The 20930-nt window shown below is 42.2% G+C and overlaps 1 protein-coding gene across 1 annotated transcript in view; it reads right to left on the bottom strand.

Moving 5' to 3' along the window:
- Positions 1-3055: 3055 nt before the first annotated feature.
- Positions 3056-20930, bottom strand: part of NOC3L (NOC3-like DNA replication regulator) — a 23946-nt gene continuing 6071 nt past the window's right edge. The window contains exons 4-21 of the mRNA XM_015406633.1: positions 18534-18691; positions 18375-18437; positions 17837-17964; positions 16887-17048; positions 15702-15795; positions 13908-14083; positions 13581-13709; positions 13130-13261; positions 12249-12329; positions 11619-11719; positions 10348-10420; positions 10203-10266; positions 9040-9111; positions 8401-8582; positions 6817-6945; positions 5057-5154; positions 4068-4152; positions 3056-3341 (exon numbers count right to left, since the gene is read on the bottom strand). Coding sequence (XP_015262119.1) covers positions 3192-3341; positions 4068-4152; positions 5057-5154; positions 6817-6945; positions 8401-8582; positions 9040-9111; positions 10203-10266; positions 10348-10420; positions 11619-11719; positions 12249-12329; positions 13130-13261; positions 13581-13709; positions 13908-14083; positions 15702-15795; positions 16887-17048; positions 17837-17964; positions 18375-18437; positions 18534-18691 — 2077 coding nt within the window. The 3' untranslated portion in view covers positions 3056-3191. The remainder of the gene's footprint in view (positions 3342-4067; positions 4153-5056; positions 5155-6816; positions 6946-8400; positions 8583-9039; positions 9112-10202; positions 10267-10347; positions 10421-11618; positions 11720-12248; positions 12330-13129; positions 13262-13580; positions 13710-13907; positions 14084-15701; positions 15796-16886; positions 17049-17836; positions 17965-18374; positions 18438-18533; positions 18692-20930) is intronic.

The following is a 20930-nucleotide window of genomic DNA, read 5'->3' as shown; positions in this document are numbered from 1 at the left end:
AGAAAGGTGTCCCATGTGCAGACAGCATCCCCTTGAGCAGTAGATTGCAATCGTGAGCCTTAAAAACAAAGTTCTCCTGGATCCTTCCAGCTAAGACAAGACAAATCTGAGGTCTTTTTAAAACCCAAGTGACTAGCTAAAACTGTGGGGGTATGAAGATACTTATCTTCTGAGAGTACACAAAGAAGTTTTTGCATGTGCGTTTTTGATAAAACTCGTGCCACAGAGCACAGTCCAGCTTCTGTGAAATGCTTTTATATAGTACCAGAATTTGGGGAAGCACTTAAGTTGGGGGGGGGGCCTCTATTACAGGAACATTGTGCTTAACTGTTACCAGATGGGCTTCGAAAGTACTAAACTTTCACTGGGGTTACCCACCACTTTTTAATTCTTTGCGATGTAAAATTTAGGACTGCCAATCTGAAGTTGACTAAGGGACAGGGATGAAGACTTTCTCTACACGTCACAGCAATACTACCATTTTTCTTTTTTAAAGCCCTCACTTTGAACCTTCCATCCATGGATCAGACCCCACAGACCACTGTACAGAAGAGGATACTATGCACACTACTACATATCTTCTGACTCATTGGTCACATTTGGAGGCCGGAGGGGACCAATGTTCCCTCTAAGCTGTTGAGTCTTGTGAGCAAAAATTCCACTTTGTGAGCTACCAGCATTAAAGTTGTGAGCGAGCGATCTGGCTACTGCATCAATTAGTTTGCTCTGGAGCCTTCCTGAGCTAAGACAAAAATCTGTGAGCCGGAGGCTAAAAAACTGTGAGCCAGCTCACACTAACTCAGCTTAGAGGGAACACTGGAGGGGACCCAAGAACCTCTAAGTCCCCACCATCCCCACATGCGTTTGGCAGAGTCAGAGCTACCAAGCACAAGGGCACCTGTTCAGGCAGCAGCATAGATGGTGCATTCTGGAGGGCTGTTTGGCCTCACCCCTACAACATGGGGGGGAATTCTAAGTAATCCATCTTTACCCACACTTTTGTTTCTGTTCACCATGTTGAGGATCATGACAAAGATGGTTTTGGGCATACCCAAGTTTCCTGGTGAAGGGCAGTTTACAGCATGGATTCACTGTCTTGCTACAGTGAACTTATCAGGGCTCTTTCTGTAGCAGGAACTCCTTTGCATATTAGGCGACACACCCCTAATGTAGCCAATCCTCCAAGAGCTTACAGTAGCCCCTGTAAGAAGAGCTCTGTAAGCTCTTGGAGGATTGGCTACATTAGAAGTGTGTCACCTAATAGCCAAAGGAGTTCCTGCTACAAAAAGAGCCCCATAACTACGAGCTGAGCATATACTTGTAGGGCACTAAAATACAGCAAAGAGGCCACCAGAGGATTCTGACAGCTCTGCAAGCTCAAGTGTTGTATAGCAAACTTATTCTTTAAATTTCTAAGCAAGAACATACAATATTTCAAAGGCTCAATTGCTTTAACACCACAGGAGGGGGGGGGAACCAAAGCGACCAAGACAATTACCAGGACAGCAGCAAAGAAGAAATTATACTTTTCTTGGAACTACTATGTAATTTTTGCTCATTCTCAAAATGCAGTTGATCAAAGGCTATTTTTGATCACATTGTGGGATGCATTTTACTAAATACTGGACCAAGGTTGTTCGATGCATTTCTGCCTAAAGGCAGTACTCACTATCAATTTGTCCCTAGTGTAGGAGAAGAAAGGATTCCACAGGGAAAAGCCACACATTCTTGTACCACCGTGGTTCACAGACAGTCTCCTGCTGCAGTATTTGTAGTCTCTGTTGTGCAGCAAATGATCTGACCCGCCTGTAGTTACAAATAAGGACAATGAATTCAAAGCTGTACCAAAAGAGCTGAAGTAGTAAAGAATTCCTTTGCATCAGGCAGTGAAAAAATACTATTTGCCCTAAACTAAGAAAAAAATCTAAAAATTTCAGCAATGGTTTAAAAAAACCTCAAAAGGTGCTCAAACCTCACATAAGACACTTTTTAAAAAACATTAGTCTAAATGCATTACATTTCTAGTACCCAAATAAGTTGCGCTCCAGAGAGATGATGCTGAGTAGTTCCAGACTCGGCAGCCAGTGATAAGATAACTTGCTTGCTGCATACTCTTTATCTATTCCCTAAAAAGCCAGGAGGAAAACGAAAGTTGCTTTACTTTTACAGAACAGCCACTAGAAACAAGGTATAGGGGGAAAAAATTATGAATCCTTTAGCTGTCTTTCCATTTCTGTGATGCATCAAACCAATCCAGAGTAGTACCATTGGCCCACAGTGTCTACTACTTGCAGCTGTATACAATTCTTCCCTAGTACTTCTTTTTAAGTCCTCATGCAAGGGAGTTTAAGCAGAGGAAATAGAGGGACAGATCAGCTGTTTTTGCCACTCCAAGACTCCCTTGCATGCTGCTATTCCACTTGCAGACAAAGGACCCCACCAGGTGGGGTCATGAATGCGTACAGATGTCAGAGGAGGAAGGGGTCTTGGGTTTTGCAGCCTCACAAGGCTTTTTTGGGGGTAAAGTTTTTTATGTAATGGCTAGCTTCATCCTGACACTGCATACACTATATCATTTCTGTAGACTTTGGGGTGAAGGGAAGAAGCAGAGTCTTCACCCTTGCCGCTGGACACTAACCCTAATACATTGCAAGCACAAGGGGGAAAGGAGAGAAGACTTACTGCTAATTACAGTAATTCCCCTGTAGCCCATACAGTTCAGTGGTGGTATGAAGAAACAAAACGCACATGAGTGATGGGATGTTACTACGCATGACTGGGTAGCCTTGTATTATTTTTTACCAACTGTTTAAACTTTGCATTAGACACTCCTGGAGTACAAAAAAAGACAGACAAATAGTAGTCCAGACTCTTTAAAATAAGCTATGTATTTTACAAGTAAAACAACTTTCCAATAACCAATTCCTGTTAAAATTTGATGATACTGTACAATATTATACATAACTTCCCTAAATAAAATGAAATCAGACATTCATGGTTTCTGAACACCCAAGACAGAGTCAATTTATTCATTTTGTCTGTTCTGGGAACAGCACAATAAAACTGCCACAACTTCATGTTCCTTCCTTGCCCCAAGTCCTAGCATCCATAGTTTAAAAATAATATAAAATTGGAGTCCTGACTGGAGCCAGTCACTGTGTATTTCGTATATATTTTTTCTTTTAAATAGACTACACAAGCTTGTCACAAGCTAATGAAACAGATGCCTTTAAGTGTTTAGCAAAATCCAGGGTTCCTTGGACAGCAGCCTTTCCAAGTTCAGTCTGAAACAGTTCTCTCAAGTCTTCATTCAGAAAGGACTCCCCTCGTAAAACTTCACCCTGAAATTAAGTATAAACCTTAAGGTTTTCATTGCACAGAAGATATCTTCCACAACAGTGCAGAACTGGTGAGAAGGAGTCTCTTCCACATTTCACAGAAAACCATGATGCCAGAAATTACTCCTTTGAAGGAAACTTTTCCCCCTTAAAGAGCCTGTCCATCTCCCAGTGCCCACCCCCCATTCATTGGGAAGAAGAGAAGAATCAGTCCCTCACCTCATGCTGGGCTGAAAGGTACTCAGAAGGGGTTCTTACAAAGGCCCACAAAGCCAGGGGGGAGGGTTAAGGCTCATCCTTTCCCTGAAACAGCAGAGCTCACTCGACTAATGTCCAGTTAGGATACCCTTAGAAACAGCAACACTCTCTCACTGGACCCCCCCCCCTCAGCCCAGTACAAGATCCTTCCCTCAGGAAAAGGATCACCTGACCCTGTTCTTTGAAGGGACGCAGCAACTACAAGGCCCACACGTTGCCATTTCTAAGCATGTCACAGTCTGGAGAGCAAGCCACCCCACCCTTTTAAAGGACTGGGGGGGGGGGGGGAACGCACCAACCTCTCACCCGGCACTGGGCTGGGTACCAGTGTGTCTTCTAACCATCTACCAGCCCAGAAAGAGGAAGACAGAAGGGAATAGTTCTGGTTGCTGGTAAAATAATGGCCACAAAGTCCAGTAAAATTTTGGAGTCCTCTGATTACAGAAATTAACAATACTGGGGAACAGGTACCTTTTTCCTCGGTATAACTGACGCAATCTGAGGGTTGAAAGTCATTCCTTTCATACTGTAGGCCTCAAAAAGTTCTGTAGGCAACCTACGGTACATGATAAGAGGATTCATCTTAACTATTTGAAGAGAATAACCTGCAACCTAAACACCCACGGTATCGAAAAAGAATGGAGAGCTGACAACTCTTCAGACAAAATTTGATTTGAACAGCTGAATGGCTTTAAAACATATCAAACTGTTTATTCAGGCAGAAACAACAGTGAAGGGGGGGGGGACATGACCTGTAGACAGTGGACTTGTTTCTACACCTACGCAGCTCCCTGTTTTCCCCAACCCTAATGGCTGAATCCAAGGACTGAGAGAGCTCTTTGGAGAACTGCTCGTGAGAGAACAGCTCTGAAAGAACTTGTAACTAACTCCTGACTAATTCCCAACAGTTGCATGCATAGGAGTGGGGAATCAAGCCTGGTTCTCCCAGATTAGAGTCTGCACTCTTAACCACTACACCAAACTGGCAGAGAGGTAGTAGGCGTGGAGAAATCAGCATGGGTATATCACACCTAATCCAATCATACCTACTATCGTCATTTCACCTGCTCTTGTCATCGGAGAACTGTAATCACTCCATTCTCCAAGATAGAAGGACAGATGGACTCACATTCTAGCTGTATCTGCAGAAGTGAGCAGTGACTCATGAAAGCTCATCCCCTGCCACAAATATTGTTAAGTCTTTAAGGGGCTATTGGTCTCTTGCTCTTTTCTACTGCTACAGACAGACAAACATGGCTATCCATTTTGAAAAATATGTAAGTTATGCAAGCTTTATCCCTTACTTCTCACTGATGGATGCTACTTCGTAGTCAGGGTAATAAGAAAGAAGTATGCTACAGGAGGTTGGTCAGCCTTAGTTCTGGCCAAGAAACACAGCTGGGCTTTTGTTTCTGACACCCGTACCCCCTTTTCAAACACACGCCACAACTCACTCCTACCTCCGGCTCAGTTCGGGCCCCAGAGCTCCCGATCCTTCAGATGGGGCACCTGCAACCAGATGGTCTGCAAATTTCCGCACAACTGGATGATAGTGTCTCTGAAAGGATATTGGAGAAAGGGAAATGGAGATATGAGTGTCTTTTAATGACACTACATTTAGCTATTTACATTCTCTCAGCTTTCCATGTCCCGTTTAACTGTGACTGAGCAATCTTGTACCTTTTCCAAGATGAAACTAAAAGTGTCCCCATTTTATCTTTCAGCAAAGCTGTTGATCAGGATTAATGTGCAGATAGACAGAACTTTGACAAATCACAAGCAGTGCTAGAAAAGCTTCAGTCTACAGATGAATAGTACTGAAGCAATCCAACCAAGTGTGGGTTCGCAAAAAACCTCTCCCGTGGACTTCCTGGGGGGGGGGGGTGAAGGGGGCCCCCTACTCTACCACTCCACAAAGAAAGGTTAATGTATTTATTTATTAACATATTTATACCCCATCTTACCTTTTGGAACGAGCGTCTTCCAGTCTGAGACGCCTTCCTCCATCCTAAGTGACTTCCACTGGAGGAAGAGTCACGTGAATTGGAGGAAGGCTCCTTATACAACGGCTGGGTCCCCCTAATTGTATCCAGGTGCGACAGCAGTACACAGCCACTAGACACCAACATGCTTCTTGAAGTACCTTCAAACCGGGCAGCATTTACGAGCTTAGCCCTAGGTAGGCTCTCCCTTTTTATTTCCAGTTTTGGAGCCTGAAGCTCTTAAGACAGGAAAAAAGATGGCAATTTGCCATTAAGGCTGTCCCATTAAAACATAGTGGAGCGATAACGGGAGCGGAGGGTATGGCAAAGCTTCTCTGGTGAGTGGAACAGGCGACGGTTGGCCACCCCAGGGAAACATCCCATGCAGAACTTTAAAAATCATTGGAACTCAGCTGACAGGACCTCCCAGCATCTTGCTGCTTTGGCTCCCAGAAATAAGAGTATGCCTGAAAATTACACCAGGCAGGTGTGTGTGTGTGTGGGTGGGTGGGGTAATAGCAGCAATGTTCCCTCTAAGCTGTGGAGTCTTGTGAGCAAAAATTCTACTTTGTGAGCAACTGGCATTAAAGTTGTGAGCGAGCGATTTGGCTACTGCATGAATTAGTTTGCTCTGGAGCCGTCCTTCCTGAGCTAGGACAAAAATGTGTGAGCTGGAGGCTAAAAAATTGTGAGCTAGCTCACACTGACTCAGCTTAGAGGGAAAACTGGCAGCAGTGAAGGTTCAGATCAAAGCTGCCACGTAGTAAGTGGAGAAAATGGGGAGAACCAATTTGTAGGTCCAGATGTGCAATTGTTTATTACTTTCTGAATAACCTAAGCATTGGGAAGAGAATAAATATGGAAGTGTGCAAAACTGGAACATAGGAGTTAAAAAAACCCCAGCAACAGCATCCTCCAAAGACAAGTGAAAAAAATCTACAAAATGGGAAAGCTTCTGAAGTTTCAAGGTAGTACTCAATGTACATGGAAAAACTTGATGAGACAACAGCAAAAACAGGGAGCTACTAGTTACCTTATGGGCACCCTATTTCCCCCTGCCAATTGTAAACAAAAGCCTCAGGAGAGGAGAAACCTATTCAGGTTATAAAACAGAACAAGAATCTTGAAGGACATTTTTGGATTTGTGCTTAAAAAAAGGTTTTATGAAAACAAAAAAGATTTCCTTGGTCCCCCCCCACAAAATAAAGCACAAAGGTGCCAGCCAGTCTGAGACTCACCCGCAGAACATGCAATTCCCACAGAGCTGTATTCTGAGCATTGCAATATTCTGGCTCTTCCAGCTCCGGCAGGTAAAGTCCGCTTCCCTGAGACTCGTTGTCTAGCAGCAGGTCTGTCTTTGGGAAAGTCTTTAGCATCACCATCCAAAGGCGGGAAAGGAGAGGAGAAAATGTGTTCAATACACAATTGTTGCGGTAGTTGTCTAATGTAACTTAGAAATGATGTAAAACGCTCGGAGCATATTAAATATATACATGTTGCCTGATGGAATTCAAAGACACTCTCAATATAGAACAAACCCAAATGCGACTACTGTAATAATTTGATAAAGGGCATGGCTATCCTTAATGTAACAAAGTAATGCAATGCTAGTTTTCTTTTTTCTTTTTTAACCATCTCAGCCTCCCCTGCCCATAGTGGGCCTACTGATGCCTACTATCCCTGCTAACACCCGACAGGAGGCGTAATAGGCTGCTCTGGACTGATGTTATTTTTTCGCTGCCATCCTATTTTATTTAATTGATTTTAATCATATATTTATTATTTTATCTCTGTTGTGAGCTGCCCTGAGCCCATCATGGGGCATAAATGAAATAAATAAATAAATAGATTTATTCCATCATGGAGATATTTTAATTATTTTATTTTGAGTTCCACCGATGACTAAACGGCCCAGCATATAAATATCTAAAAAATTCCAGGTGCACAGAAGCTATCATTTAAAAATCAGAACAGAAATTTTATTTTTAAACCACCATTGCCAAAACAGTGTTCTAAAAACTAAAAAGTAACTTTAACCTTCAAATGCTTCTTGAAATTAAAATTTGACTTTAATTTCAGGTCGGTGAAAGCAGAGCTGGCCAGAAAGATTTCTCATGAAAGAGCAAGTCTGAAACAGGCACCTTGGTTGAAAATGCCGAACCCCTTACTCTTGCCAACCTTACTAAACTAAGAAGGGGTGTGCAGCAGGGCATCTGATGAGTGGGAGACCGAGAGGGCATGCCTTGACCCCTGAGGTTACCACAGATGAGGCCACAAAGAGCTTTAGACACCAGGATTTTCAGTTGTGCCCATATCAGTACCAGTGCATAGTCCCTTTCAGCTCCTTCCATTACTAATGGAGTGTATTTTAAGCTAACCAAAGAATTAATAAAAGGCTTCATGCAGAGCCCATTACACCAGGTGCAGCCTGGAATCAACTAAAGCATGTATCACAAAGGCTGGGCTGGGATTTCTTAGGAGGAACCATAGGTTTGCACCCCAGCCTACAGATGGCAGAGGCATTCTTGGTTGTGGCTGCATCAAGACCAGTCATGAACCAAGAAGTGCATCTTTGGCTGTGCACTGGTCCTTTAAGGCCCCGTTAGGCTGGCCAACCCTGAAATTGCCTCAAACAACAAGCCAACAGAAACAAACCAGAACTCGGGAGGTGAGGAGGAATAACACTTAAAACTGTACAATAATATTGTATGAATTTCAACTGTGGAGTCTTGCGCGGTACTCGTTCATTTAAGTTCCTAGTACAGCTGTGCCCACAGTGGGGCCGACCGGCCAGAAGACTGGACATAGGATTAAGGACTTACATGCATTAATGTTCTGTTGGTTGCCAAGAGGCTGATGCTGGAGTTTGGAAGGACTTGGAGAGCGAGTGTTGAGAGGCGCTTTATGAAAGCCAGCGCCCTCTGCTGGGATACCTGTTTCCTGCGCCTCGTGAACATCACATCCAGGCACTGCAGCACTATTGCTACATCATCATTGGTCGCTCCTGAAACACAGGAAGCTAGAAAATTAAAACCCATGCTGCACACATGAGAAGGAAAATCTCCCAGAAAGACTGAAGGCATCCCCTGATTCTCCTGTGGTTCCTTTAGAAATACTAGGTTATTCTGGTTGCAATAAATAATTTTTTTCCCCACAAATGGGAAACACTGCAGAGTTCCAGGAAAGATTTCCATGGAAGGTTAAGTTATTCTCTCTGCTAAAAAGCCAGAGCAGTACACTCTACACAGGTCTATTAATACCAAAGCATGTGGTTTCAACCCAACCTTCCACAGGAGTATAAAAAGCTAGTCCTGAGACTTTTTCCCAAACAAGAGAGCCAACTAAGAAGAAAACAGCTCAATGCAGCCTCAGTTCTCTGCATCCTATGCAAAAATATCCTCGGTATATGGATAAAATCACCAATATTTTCCATATTCAACAAATCTGAAATAAGGAATTACCTGCATGCAGCTTAAATAGTGTCTTGTATATGTGCGTGTAGAACTTCAAAGGGTCGATATTGAGAACATCACCTATTCAAAACAGAGCACCCATTGAAGTGGGTTCCGTAGCTGACAGTATGGTTAAGCATTTCACACTCCCCCCCCCCAAAAAAAGCGGTGAGAAGTCCAGGGCCAATGCTACAGGGGTTGACTTCCACTGGATAAGAGCATGCTGAAGAGCTGCAGTGTCCTAATAAGTATTTATTTAGCAAAATATATGCAAAATTTATTGGATTGCAAGCAGAAGACTATGAGAACAAGCAGCAAAGCAGCAAAGCAGAAGACTATGAGAACAAGCAGCAAAGCCGATGATCCTGCCCATCTGCGGATTGCCCAAACAGACAGCGGATCCTGCCCATCTGCGGATTGCCCAAACACAACTATCCGTGGGGTTTTCTGTCCAGTAAACTCCAGTAAGGGACCTTTAGCCCATCTAATTCAAGAGAACTTGCTTGTAGCTTTATAACCGTAACATTTCCTTCAAGCCACATGGTGGTCATAGGTCCTTGTTTCTCAGGATGCAAGGGACTCACGGGCACACACAAAAGCAAAACAAAGTCTAAACAACCAAAGAAAAAGATGAGCCCTAAAAACTGATTTCATTACCAGGACTGAGTCCTAGAATATGCAAATTAGAAAACTTGCTTGTGGCTTTATAACTATCCCTTGCCTACCTGCAATCTGAAGAGTATCACATTCCCAAGGCTGTAGTGAGATTCCAGGCTATTAAAGCTCTTGTTATATCTCTGATGTTTCATGAAGTTTAATATCAGGCAGAACTATACTGACAGGCCCATACATGCTAAGCAAGGGTGCCAGTTTGGTGTAGTGGTTAAGAGAAGCAGATTCTAATCTGGAGAACCAGGTATGATTCCCCATTCCTCCACATGCAGCTGCTGGTGTGACCTTGGGTCAGTCACAAGTTCTCTCAAAGCTGTTGTCTTAAGAGCAGTTCTTTCATAGCTCCCTCAGCCCCACCTACATCACAGGGTGTCTGTTGTGGGGAGAGGAAGGGAAGGAGATTGTAAGCCGCTCTGAGACTGCGAGTGAAGGTCGGGGTATAAATCCAACTCTCTTCTTCAAACTCATAAAATCAAGCCTAATTTTATAAAGAGACATACCTTGACCAGACAAAATGTAAAAAGCGGAAAGAACACAGTGCAGGCTCTCTCTGTGACTTAGCACCTGGAAATACAAGAAATTAAAACTTATTACTAAAACACAGATCAAGGATTACTTACCTTATTAAGCAGGAAATGAACTTACCTCAGACATAATAAGAGAATGCAGAACAACCAAAAGGTCATCAAAAAATTCCAGATTTATTAGGTGAGCAAACCTAGAATCGAGAGAGTAATGCTTGTGATTCTATAGAAAACTTGAATCATTTAATTTTAAGACCTTTCTTATTGTAACGTTCTCAAAGGTCAGGCTTCTGCAGGTTTTTGTACTCTCATCAGATGCCACCACTGCAAAGAACAGCATTCCATGCCACTAGACAAGGTCTGACTGGAGATTCACGGTAGCAATGAGTAACATACACGATACACACAAAAGCTTTATTCATGTTTATTAATAGGCTTTCAATTTTTAAAGAAAAAAATAAGATGCACAAAGTATAAAAACTAGAGAGATTAAAATGAGTTCAGAGGTTCTGTTCCTACATAAATAACTTTAAGTTAAACAATCAGAAATGAACACTGTAACAGAAAAAAAACCCACAAATGGACAGATGTCACTTTTAGGACCTTATTGGGTTAGATCCAAAGAACTGTGAATGGCGTTCTGGTCACAAAATGGGGTTTTCCCCCACCTCCCCCTTCACACTGCACCTCCCAACAAAGGTACTCCTGGGGTACAAGGAAGCCTTGGAGACAAGAGAGGATGCAGTCAGGTGGGCTGGAGTGGAAAGGGGGTAGAAATCAACCCACCTTTTCTTGCACAAGTGTAAACATCCCTCCACTTGCACAGTGGATGTCTGGATCCAAACCGTGTTTCCATAAGGTTTAAAATCATCTATGTTACAAGAGACCCTGAGTTAAACTGCAAGCTGAGAAATGTACTATATATTTACATACACACACACACAGTATATTTCTCAGCTTACAGCATAACTCAGGGTCTCTTGTTAGTGTTGGAGATAAAACAATAATCAAGTCTTCCCAAACCAACTGAAGTGAGTGGAATTTCTGGGTCCCCGCCCCTCAAGATGACTGATTGCAGATTTTAACAGGAGGTAATGTTCTAAGTGTAACCTGTCATGCAGATTTTGCAAATATCCCAACAAGATTTGTTTTAGATTAGGTGACAACAGGTATACAGTCATTTCCTTAAAATTTTCAATGTTTTCTTCTATCCAGACAAATACACACACACATTTATATATGCTCTTTAAAAACATTGTTTTTGGTATTAAAAGTTTTTAAAAGTTCTATAAATAGAATATTGTTTTCCCCATGATCAACGTATAATTTTCTTATTAGTATGATGTGTTGAGTTAGTAAATTTGAAAGAGAATTAGAACTCAAAATTCTTACTTTGCAAGACCTTCCAGCACAGCAGGCAAGAGAGGAGACTTCTGTGCTTTTTTCAGTATTCGGAAGTAAGTTAAAAATACAATATTCAAGATTTCTGTGTGCTGCAGTGGAAAGTACAAAACAAATAAAAACACAGGATATTCAGACTCCACTTTAAAGAAACGTGCCTTACACAGATAACAGATTCCTGTGGATTCTCTTTCGATGTTAATGACGCTTAAAGAGAATCGGCAGAAATTTTAACCCACAGGAAAATCTAACCCAAAAGACTGTTTTGCAACATCCTAGCAACTCAACTATTTCTAATTAGCAGCTTACAGCACTATGAATAATAACAATGACTCAGTGACTACAGTTTATTCTGCTGCTGTTCACATTATATATTCAACTTCAGAACAAGATGATTTTTTTTTAAAGCTACAATCACGCAACACTAAAAGAAGAACTTTTGCTCCCAGTACATGCCCCCCCCGCCTATTCTATGACTGGGAATACCTAATTCCTGACTTGCCTTGAGCAAGGAAACAATCTGGAGCACAGCTTTACGTTTGTCAGGCTTTGGCCTCAGTTTACCTGCACACGACACAATACCCAGTATACTACCCACAGACAGAGGGAAAGAAAATTTACCAGTTTCAGTTTTTTCTCTGTACTCTCTGAGGCTTCTACTTCTAGGAGTTCTCGCTCCAGTTTCTCTTCGGCTTTCTTCCACTGAAAATGCACAGACCCTTTAGACAAGGTGGACAAACACTCTGGCAAGACAGAGATTTTTAATCATGGACGATGGGAGAGGCACTCTTTTGTAACCTACGGCAAACGTTTTGATAGAAGGATGGTGGGTTCAATTAAGCATTCAGTGCCAAACCCACAAAGATGAAACTGAATTGGGAGGGAGGGGACTCAACCCTGAGGCTGTAGTCAGACGTGACAACGAAATGGAGCTCGGAGCCTGGCTTGGAGGTGGAAACAAACTCCCATCTGCCATCCCAGCCATATGGAGCTTGCACTGCCCATCTCTGTGCATCAGAAGTGGGAGGGGAAAGGAGGGAATACAGTGCACAGTGAACAAGGTGTATATAGATGTATACCCTTGACCAAAGAAGTTGGTAAATGACCGTGAATAAATCCATTCATTCATTATATAGATGTACAGCACTGACAGATCTTTCACCACCCTGCTTTAAAGTTTTCACCTACTAACAGATCTGCTTCACGCACATCTACAACATGATTAACAGCTGAGACAAATAATGGGCAGAACCTAAAGAATTTGTACTAGGTACACCCAAAAACCTGGGTGACTTTTTCTTTGAACAGTGTACTTCAATTCTCAAAGTCACCAAGTTTCAAAGGGGACCTGTCACATGACATGGGGAAGTGTTGTTCAAGTAACGAGTCCAAACTCCCTATGGGAACAGAATACTAGTTTATTTGATGCTAGCCAGTGTAAGAACCCCTGAATTTTCTAACAAAACTCCTGTGATGTTCACACAGCATAACACAAACTGTACCTTTCTTTGCATTCTCGACAAGTGTTTCCTTTTTTCTTTATAAGACATGAATCTCTTTTTTGGTGCGATGTCTTCTGCATCTTTTTTAACTTCCACTTCCTTAATTCTCAGATGAAGAAGTGTCATTAGCACCTACAGAGAATCCACAAGCATTTATTTCCCAAAGTTTGTTAACAGTACAAACCTGCCAGAAAGCAAGCCAGAGGCACTACTTAAGCTAATGTGTCTCTCACAGCCATATACATGAGAACAGATGCCACTTTATGGATAAGCAGTAAAGCAATAGAACAATTACATTCTTGGCATAAATGAAGCCTCTGCTTGCAAACATAGGCTCTTCAAAAGAAAACAGCAAATATTTAATGTCCATTGTTAAGTCTCTGCCCAATATTGGAATACTGCCCCCCCCAAAAAAAACTATGCACTACCCCTGCCCAATTAAGAAAGTTACCTCAGGTCTAACATCATAATTCCGACTTTTCACAAGGCCAGAAATTACTTTCACAACACCAATGGAGGCAACGCCGAGCTTATCTTGCTTGAAGAGGTTCTTTACTGCATCACAGCACATTTCAGAAATCTGACAAGTCAACAGTTTCAGGTTTAGGGGTTCTGATTTCTACTATATGCAAAAAATCAATTTATTTCCGTCACAGAAACGTATCACGCTTCCAACAAACATTTTTAGCTCACTAAAGGCCGCTTCGGAGTGAGACGCAACCACTGTCAGCCTTGGAAGGGCAGCCAGTGCGGCCAAAGCCAATATGGGGCCACCTACCTGTTTTGAAGCATCATTCATGAGTGGTACAATCAGGACAATAATGTTATTGTGGAAGTTGAAGTGAGGCAGGGACACCAGCAGCTCACACAGGCACTTCACAGCAACCTCTGCAAGGCCCTTGTATGCCTTGAGGGAAATCACATTGCTTTTCTTCAGCTTCCTTTGCTTCCAGTCTAGGCAAAATAACGTGGAACATTATATCATTTCCCGCCCCCCTTCTCCCCCTCCCTAATGACTAATAATCTGATCAGTAAAAGCAATTGGGTATTTCTTTGCATACCTCAAAAGAGGAGGACAATTAACACACACACACACACACACACAAAGTCATATCTTTTCCCACTTGTTGGCTCATGGCAGCCTTTTTCCTTCTGACCGCTTTTTGATCTGAAAGGCAACTTAACCTAGAAATACTGACAAAACACTGCTTTTCTATTCATCCATCTACCAATACTGGGCTTTGTGATGAGCACTTCCTTCACCAAATCATTTCCTGGAGCACTCAAGACAATAATAAAGCTGCAACCGGAAGATATGCTTTGAAACATACCAATAAGGTAAGAGACAACCGAAAAGACAGACAACTATAAAAGGATACTGCAGCACGCGTTAGGCTTTTTGCAAATTATCCCAACAGGGCATTTAGGCCAAACTCATCACTTATTATGTTGTTAATGTCACATAGATGGTAGGAGACAGTACTTTTTAAGTCCAGCATGCACACTGTATTTTTGTTTCATTTGTATAGCTTCCTAAATTACAAGAACTTGACTAAACCTCACTTGTAAAAATGGCCTTAAACCTCTTTATAATTTCACAGCACTCTGGTAAGTAAGATAGTAAGAAAGGCACCCCAATCCCCAAATAAGGAAATGTTTCCATGGTTGCCAGCTCTGTTCTGAGGATGGGACGGCAAGGGTGATCTCAGGTATCCCAAACTAGAACCTGCCACAGGTTTTCTTCTCACCGGTAGCCTGATCGCTATGCGTTTTTTAAAAGACGGTACATTCAGCCCCCTAGTGGTCTGGGAAAAAATATGGAACTGCCATTCTCGGACAGATTACTTATTAGTCTATCAACTATAATGGGGAATAGCGAAGTCCAGTCTCAAATGTGAGACTAGAACCAAAGAGCCTTCTGCATGCATTCAGTTAGGACCACTCTTCACACACAATTATCCCCTACTTGGAGATTAATACAGCACAAGAAATTTGTATGTAGATCACATGTACTCTGCTGGCTTCAGCTTCCTTTCAGCTATGTACACTGCGTGTACTCCTGTGGAGTAGATGAGTGTACATGTCAGCTCGTGAATGGAACACGTGTCACATGTAGCATTTAAGAAATATGCATGGTAAAGGCAGCGCATCCAATTCACTGCACAGTACAATCTCATTCACATAGGTTAGTCTGTAAGAGACCTATGTGTTGGATTCTCCTTTAGTGCAGTGTGGGGGTGTAACCACTGGGCTCCTTTCAAGCCATATACTACTAAAATGTACAGTCTGAAGAAGCTACAGGGCCATGTACAGCAAAAGAAGAGAGCATTCCTGGTACAAACAAAGGAGGCAGGTGACCTATGGTACCATTAAGAATCAAAGAAACAGAGCAGACAAAAGCACAAGCATAGCTGCCCCTAAACACATGTATGCGTACACATTTTGTAAGTACTGGTATGATTACAACAAAAAGCTATACTGAAAATCTATGAACAATCCATTTTAGTTTGCCCGTTCCTTTAAGAAACAAGACCATGCCATATCTCCCCCACCCTCCAACCAAGCGACGTACCTTTCACTGTTTGCTCCAGATTTTCTAGAAAAAATTTGTATTGGCTCACAAGGCCTTCTTCAAATTCTCTTAGTTTCTGAGTTTCTTTTCTAACCTGTGAACAAAAGAGTTTTGAAAATATCTTACCATAAATCTGCCATTTCATAACAAATACAAAGAATTTTAGGATTTCAAACGTTGTCTGAACTTTAAAGCCTACTTTAAAGAAAAATAAACAAGATGTCCAAGTGGCACCTTTTTTTCCCCGTGAAAACAGTGAAAAATTCCACACAGAAAAATGTTTACTAAAAAGTCTCTGACACAGACATTGAAAAACTCCAGCGAAGCATATCAGTAAGAAGTACACACTGTACATTACCTCTAAAGTTTAGGGGTATCAATGCCCCACAAATTTGTGCTTCCTGAGTTTGCAATGCATGCTGCAGCTGTTTCGGTGCTGACCTTCAATACAAAGGTGAGCACTACAGACCCTGTAGACAGCTGCAGCCAACTATAGCCAACACGCACAAAAAATCTAGGAAGAGAACTGAGGAGAACGACTTACAAGTCTTTCCAAGCTTGGAAATGGGCGTCGCAACAGTTTACCAATTTGCTGATGTTTTTGCACATCATTAAATCTAAATTGGGCACAAGGGAGCGATTTTCAGGGGCCTCCTGTGACACAAAATCATTCACTTCTTTCCTTTCTTCGGTGTATCTACTGCAGAGCTTCAATGACAAATGGGCTAAGACATGGAGCAAGTGATGTTTGAGTGCTCTCTGGTTTTAGTTCATTTTTATTTTGGCTTCCATCCCTTACACTGGGCTAGGTTTTGCCTTAAAGCTCAAGAGCCTTCTTTTTTTTATTTAAACAAAGGAATTATACCACAGCTTTAGCTTATGCTGACATGTGCAGCACAATGCCTCCAAGGTGTTTCAGGAAGAATCTGGAGAAAGTGAGATAGTTTCCAACAAGATTACAAAGATTACGTTTCTAGTTTGGGTAACAGAAATGCAATCATACATATACACACACACTGAGAAGTCATGTGCTATGAAAAAAAGGTCTCTAAATGCATGCACAGAAATAACAGCGTAGACATACGGTGATCCATTTTCCCGTCTATTCAAAATGTAAGTAGACCCACCTCCCAATGTTACACTGAGCCATGGTCAAAAATACTATTTACGTTTCTGTAACCTCACCTTTGTGGTTTTTTCAGTCTCAGTTAAAGGCCTGATTTTGTAAGAAGGAGTAATATCTTTGAATATCTCCATCAGCGAAATCATCACTAGCTTCCGTACAATCACAGCCACGTTGGGATCCTGTTCCATCAACATTGACCGCAGCTCCTTCAGCTTCTTTATCTGCTCAAGGGCAACATACACACTCATGAAATTCACACTGGCAAATATAGGTAATCACGAAAAGTATCCCTTGTTACCATAAGCAAGGAGTAACAATGACCACTGCCAAGACTAACTATGGAAGAATGCACACTCAGAACCCAAAGAGACAACCAACTTTTGGATGCTAACATACTATTTTAAAATATTTAGATACCACCTGTCTACAAATTTGTAAATGAGGCACTTCACAGGAAATTAAACAAAACTAAAAGCCCTAATATACCTTCCCCTAAGATCAATGCAACACAATACAAAGTTTAAAAACCCCAACAATGATAAAGACACATCAGATTGAGAAGATGAAATCAGAAGGTCATAAGATACAGGATGACAGTGTCCAAATCTTGATAAGCTCCTCTGAACTGTGTATCCACTCCTTAAGGAGGAACACATCCCCTCACCTAGAACAGACAGACTCCAGAATCTTCAATTAACAATATGGATTTAACCCTATGCATAAAACAACTGCAATATCATCCGACAGTAAAATGGAGACTAAGGAAAGAGAATCACCACTTCCAATCCAGAAACAAAGTTCTGGCAATTACACTAAGCCTGCGAGACGCAATGCACAATAGGCAGCAGCACATAAGCCTTTTCCAGGCAGAATCATGACAACCACCTCACACAATCCAACGATTTCAACTTCCTGCAATAACTGTGAGGTATGCACTACCTTGGGCTCTGACTGGTGAGAAACGTGAGATTTAGTTAGCTGATTTCAGAGGAGATCTAACATGACCTACATTATTTTCTGGATCAGCCAAGATAGCAGATGCCAAAGCAGCTATGTGCATCTTCTTCTCCTGCAGCTTCTTCCTCCTATGAACTAACAGCTCTTCAGTAGTGAGCACAGGTAAGGGTTCTTCAGCAGCTGGTGACAAAGAAAAACGGAGTTAAAAGTTTCCTAGTAGTCAGCTTTTTAATAGTTGCACTTATATGTACACTTGTAAAAGTTTTGTTCATCTGCTCGTGGCGTTTCCATTAGGAGCTGGCAAGAGCAGATATTTGAAAAAGAGTCAAAGACGTTTTGCTGGTATCACCATCAAACTTTTTTCAAAGTCCCTAATTGTAACAGCTAGAAATAGTTTAAGGGTAATTCATTCCTGGACAGAATTCTATCTACTTTACTTACTTACTGAGTTTAGTAATTCAGTGAAGGAACAACTTCAAGATATTTCTAGATAAATTAAGCATTTATATTATACATTATCAGAATGGGGGGGGAACCAATAAATACTGCAGCTGTCCAAATGATTTTAAAAATAAAAGGCGACTGATTACCTTGTGTCACAAATGCTGCTGCTTCTACTTCACTCTCTTCATCCTCTTCCTCCTCCTCAACAACTGTAGGGGGAAAAAACTTCTTTAAAATTCACCTCCACCACCACTCCAGGTCTTTAAAAACCGACTGCTTGCTTGGGGATCCCAATTCTGCCTCACCTGGCTTTTCCATGGTCTGTGGAATAATTCCATGTTTGTCTTTGATGGGAAGCAGATGAATAAGTTCTTTCTCAGGCTCGGTTTGCATGCGTCTGGGCATCTTCTCGTATTTCTCAATCACACTTTCGTGCTTCCGTTTCTTGGCATGAACAGGTTCACTGCACAGGGGAAAGTTCATGAATTTATCAGGAGGATTTAGAACATATATTAATAAATTATTATCATCATCGTATGGCACTGTGTGTCGTATAGCCAGGAAATCCTAAGATTGTCTGGCAGCCACAAATTCTAACTCTTACCATTATGCACCACTAGGTAGCAAGCTAGACTTGTTTTTAAAGCAAGAGACGTTTCAGAGTTGGCTGCCTCTGCATCACGACCCTGGTATTCCTTGGAGGTCGCCCTTCCAAATACTAGCTTGCCAAATACCCTGCTTAGCTTCCAAGACTTGACGGGATTGGGCTAGTCTGGGCTATCCAGGTCAGGGCAGAACATGGTATTATAAAATGCATACTACACAGTTCCTTAAGAGGTTTATGAAGACCCTTTTATATTGAAAAATTCTCCCCCAATTTACCATTGCTTAAAAATAGCTCCATTCAACTTCTTTAAAAAAATCAAAATCGGTGAGTCACCAGCCACTGAAAACCTTTCAGGACACCATTGTTTACACTGAGAACTATGCAGGTAACATTTCCTTATAAAGAGTTGCCATTACAATGTATTATTTATTTACCTCATTTATACCTCACCTTTCTCCACAATGGAGCCCAAGATGGCTCACATAACTCTTCTCCCCTCCATTTTAGCCTCACCACAACCCTGTGGATTAGGTAGGGCTGAGGGGGGTATGTGACTGGCCCAAGGTCACCCAGCAGGCTTCTACGGCAGAGTGGGGATTTGACCCTGGTTCTCCCAGATCCTAGTTTGATACTCTAACCTCTACACCACACTGGCTCTCAAATTACAAACTCCCAAACAGTATTGTAGCTACAGGACAGCCTCTCCCGATATACCCCTTAGAGAGCATTACGCTCGTCAAATAATAACCTATTGGTGATCCCTGGTCCTAGAGCGGTCCGGCTATCCTCAACCAGGACCAGGGCCTTTTTGGTCCTGGCCCCAACTAGTCTAATGAGACTCAAGCCCTGCAGGACTCGGCTCAGTTCCGCAGGGCTTGAAAAAGTGAATTGTTCCAGGTTAAAGGCAGAGAATAGTGGGGACTAAAGGAATGAGTGAAACTCCCTCTGTTTGTTTTACCCCTCTCCTTTTCCTCCCTCTTCCCCTTTCTTATATTTTATTCACTTCTCACTCTGGTGTTCATTTTATTCCTTTCCTAATCCCATCTTTTTTCTTTTTCATTACCCCTTTTAGGGCTGTTATTTCTATTTATGCTGAGCCATGAGTCCTTGTGCTGACTCCCTCTCTACCTGTCCCACAGTGTGACAGACTGCTGGGGCGCCATTTGATAGTAGTTGATTGTTAGGTTTTAACTGAAATAATGTGGATTTTATTCTAATACTGATTTTATTGTATATAATTGTTGGAAGCCGCCCTGAGCCCTGCTCAGCGGGGAAAAGAGCAGGAAAGTACAACAACAACACACCAGTGTGAATACAATAATTTTAAATTTCTGACCCTACTTCTCCTTCCCCATTTTTGGAGTCTGTGCTTTTACACTTTGCAGTCCTTCACCACACATTTCTAACCACTTTTTAAACAAACGTATTCTTTGACAGCAAGGTCAGCTCCACTCGCTCCAACCATACAGAAATATTGCTTGCTACATCTAGGGATAATAGCTAGATCTGAGTCCCGAAGCACTTTAGAGACCAAGAAGATTTTCAGGGTACCACCTCCCTTCATCAGATATGAGATGTCTGTACAAATACACTACCGTATAAATAAACAACGGAAGCCTAAAAACCACCTCATACCAGAAACCTACTGATCGCCATACATATTTACATTCCTCCAGTCACCATCCTAAACACACCCAATGATCCATCATCTACAGCCAGCCAAGCCCTACACTACAGCTGCATCTACCGTATTTTTCGGACCATAAGACGCACCTGACCATAAGACGCACCTAGTTTTTAGAGGAGGAAAACAGGAGAAAAAATATTCTGAACCCTGGGGCTGTCATTCCAGTTCCTGAACACTCCTGGCCCTGTCATTCCAGTTCCTGAACACTCCTGGCACACCCTGGGGTTCTCATTCCACTTCGTGGCCCTGTCATTCCAGTTCCTGAACACTCCTGGCACACCCTGGGGCTGTCAATCTACTCTGTGGCCTGTCATTCCAGTTCCTGAACACTCCTGGCACACCCTGGGGTTGTCATTCCACTTCGTGGCCCTGTCATTCCAGTTCCTGAACACTCCTGGCACGTTCCAA

The sequence above is a fragment of the Gekko japonicus genome, unplaced genomic scaffold (assembly GCF_001447785.1).
Source record: "Gekko japonicus isolate JY-2015 unplaced genomic scaffold, Gekko_japonicus_V1.1 scaffold165, whole genome shotgun sequence".
Classification (NCBI taxonomy): Eukaryota; Metazoa; Chordata; class Lepidosauria; order Squamata; family Gekkonidae; genus Gekko; species Gekko japonicus.
Note: the sequence above shows the minus strand (reverse complement) of the source record. Positions and strands in the feature narration are given on the sequence as shown.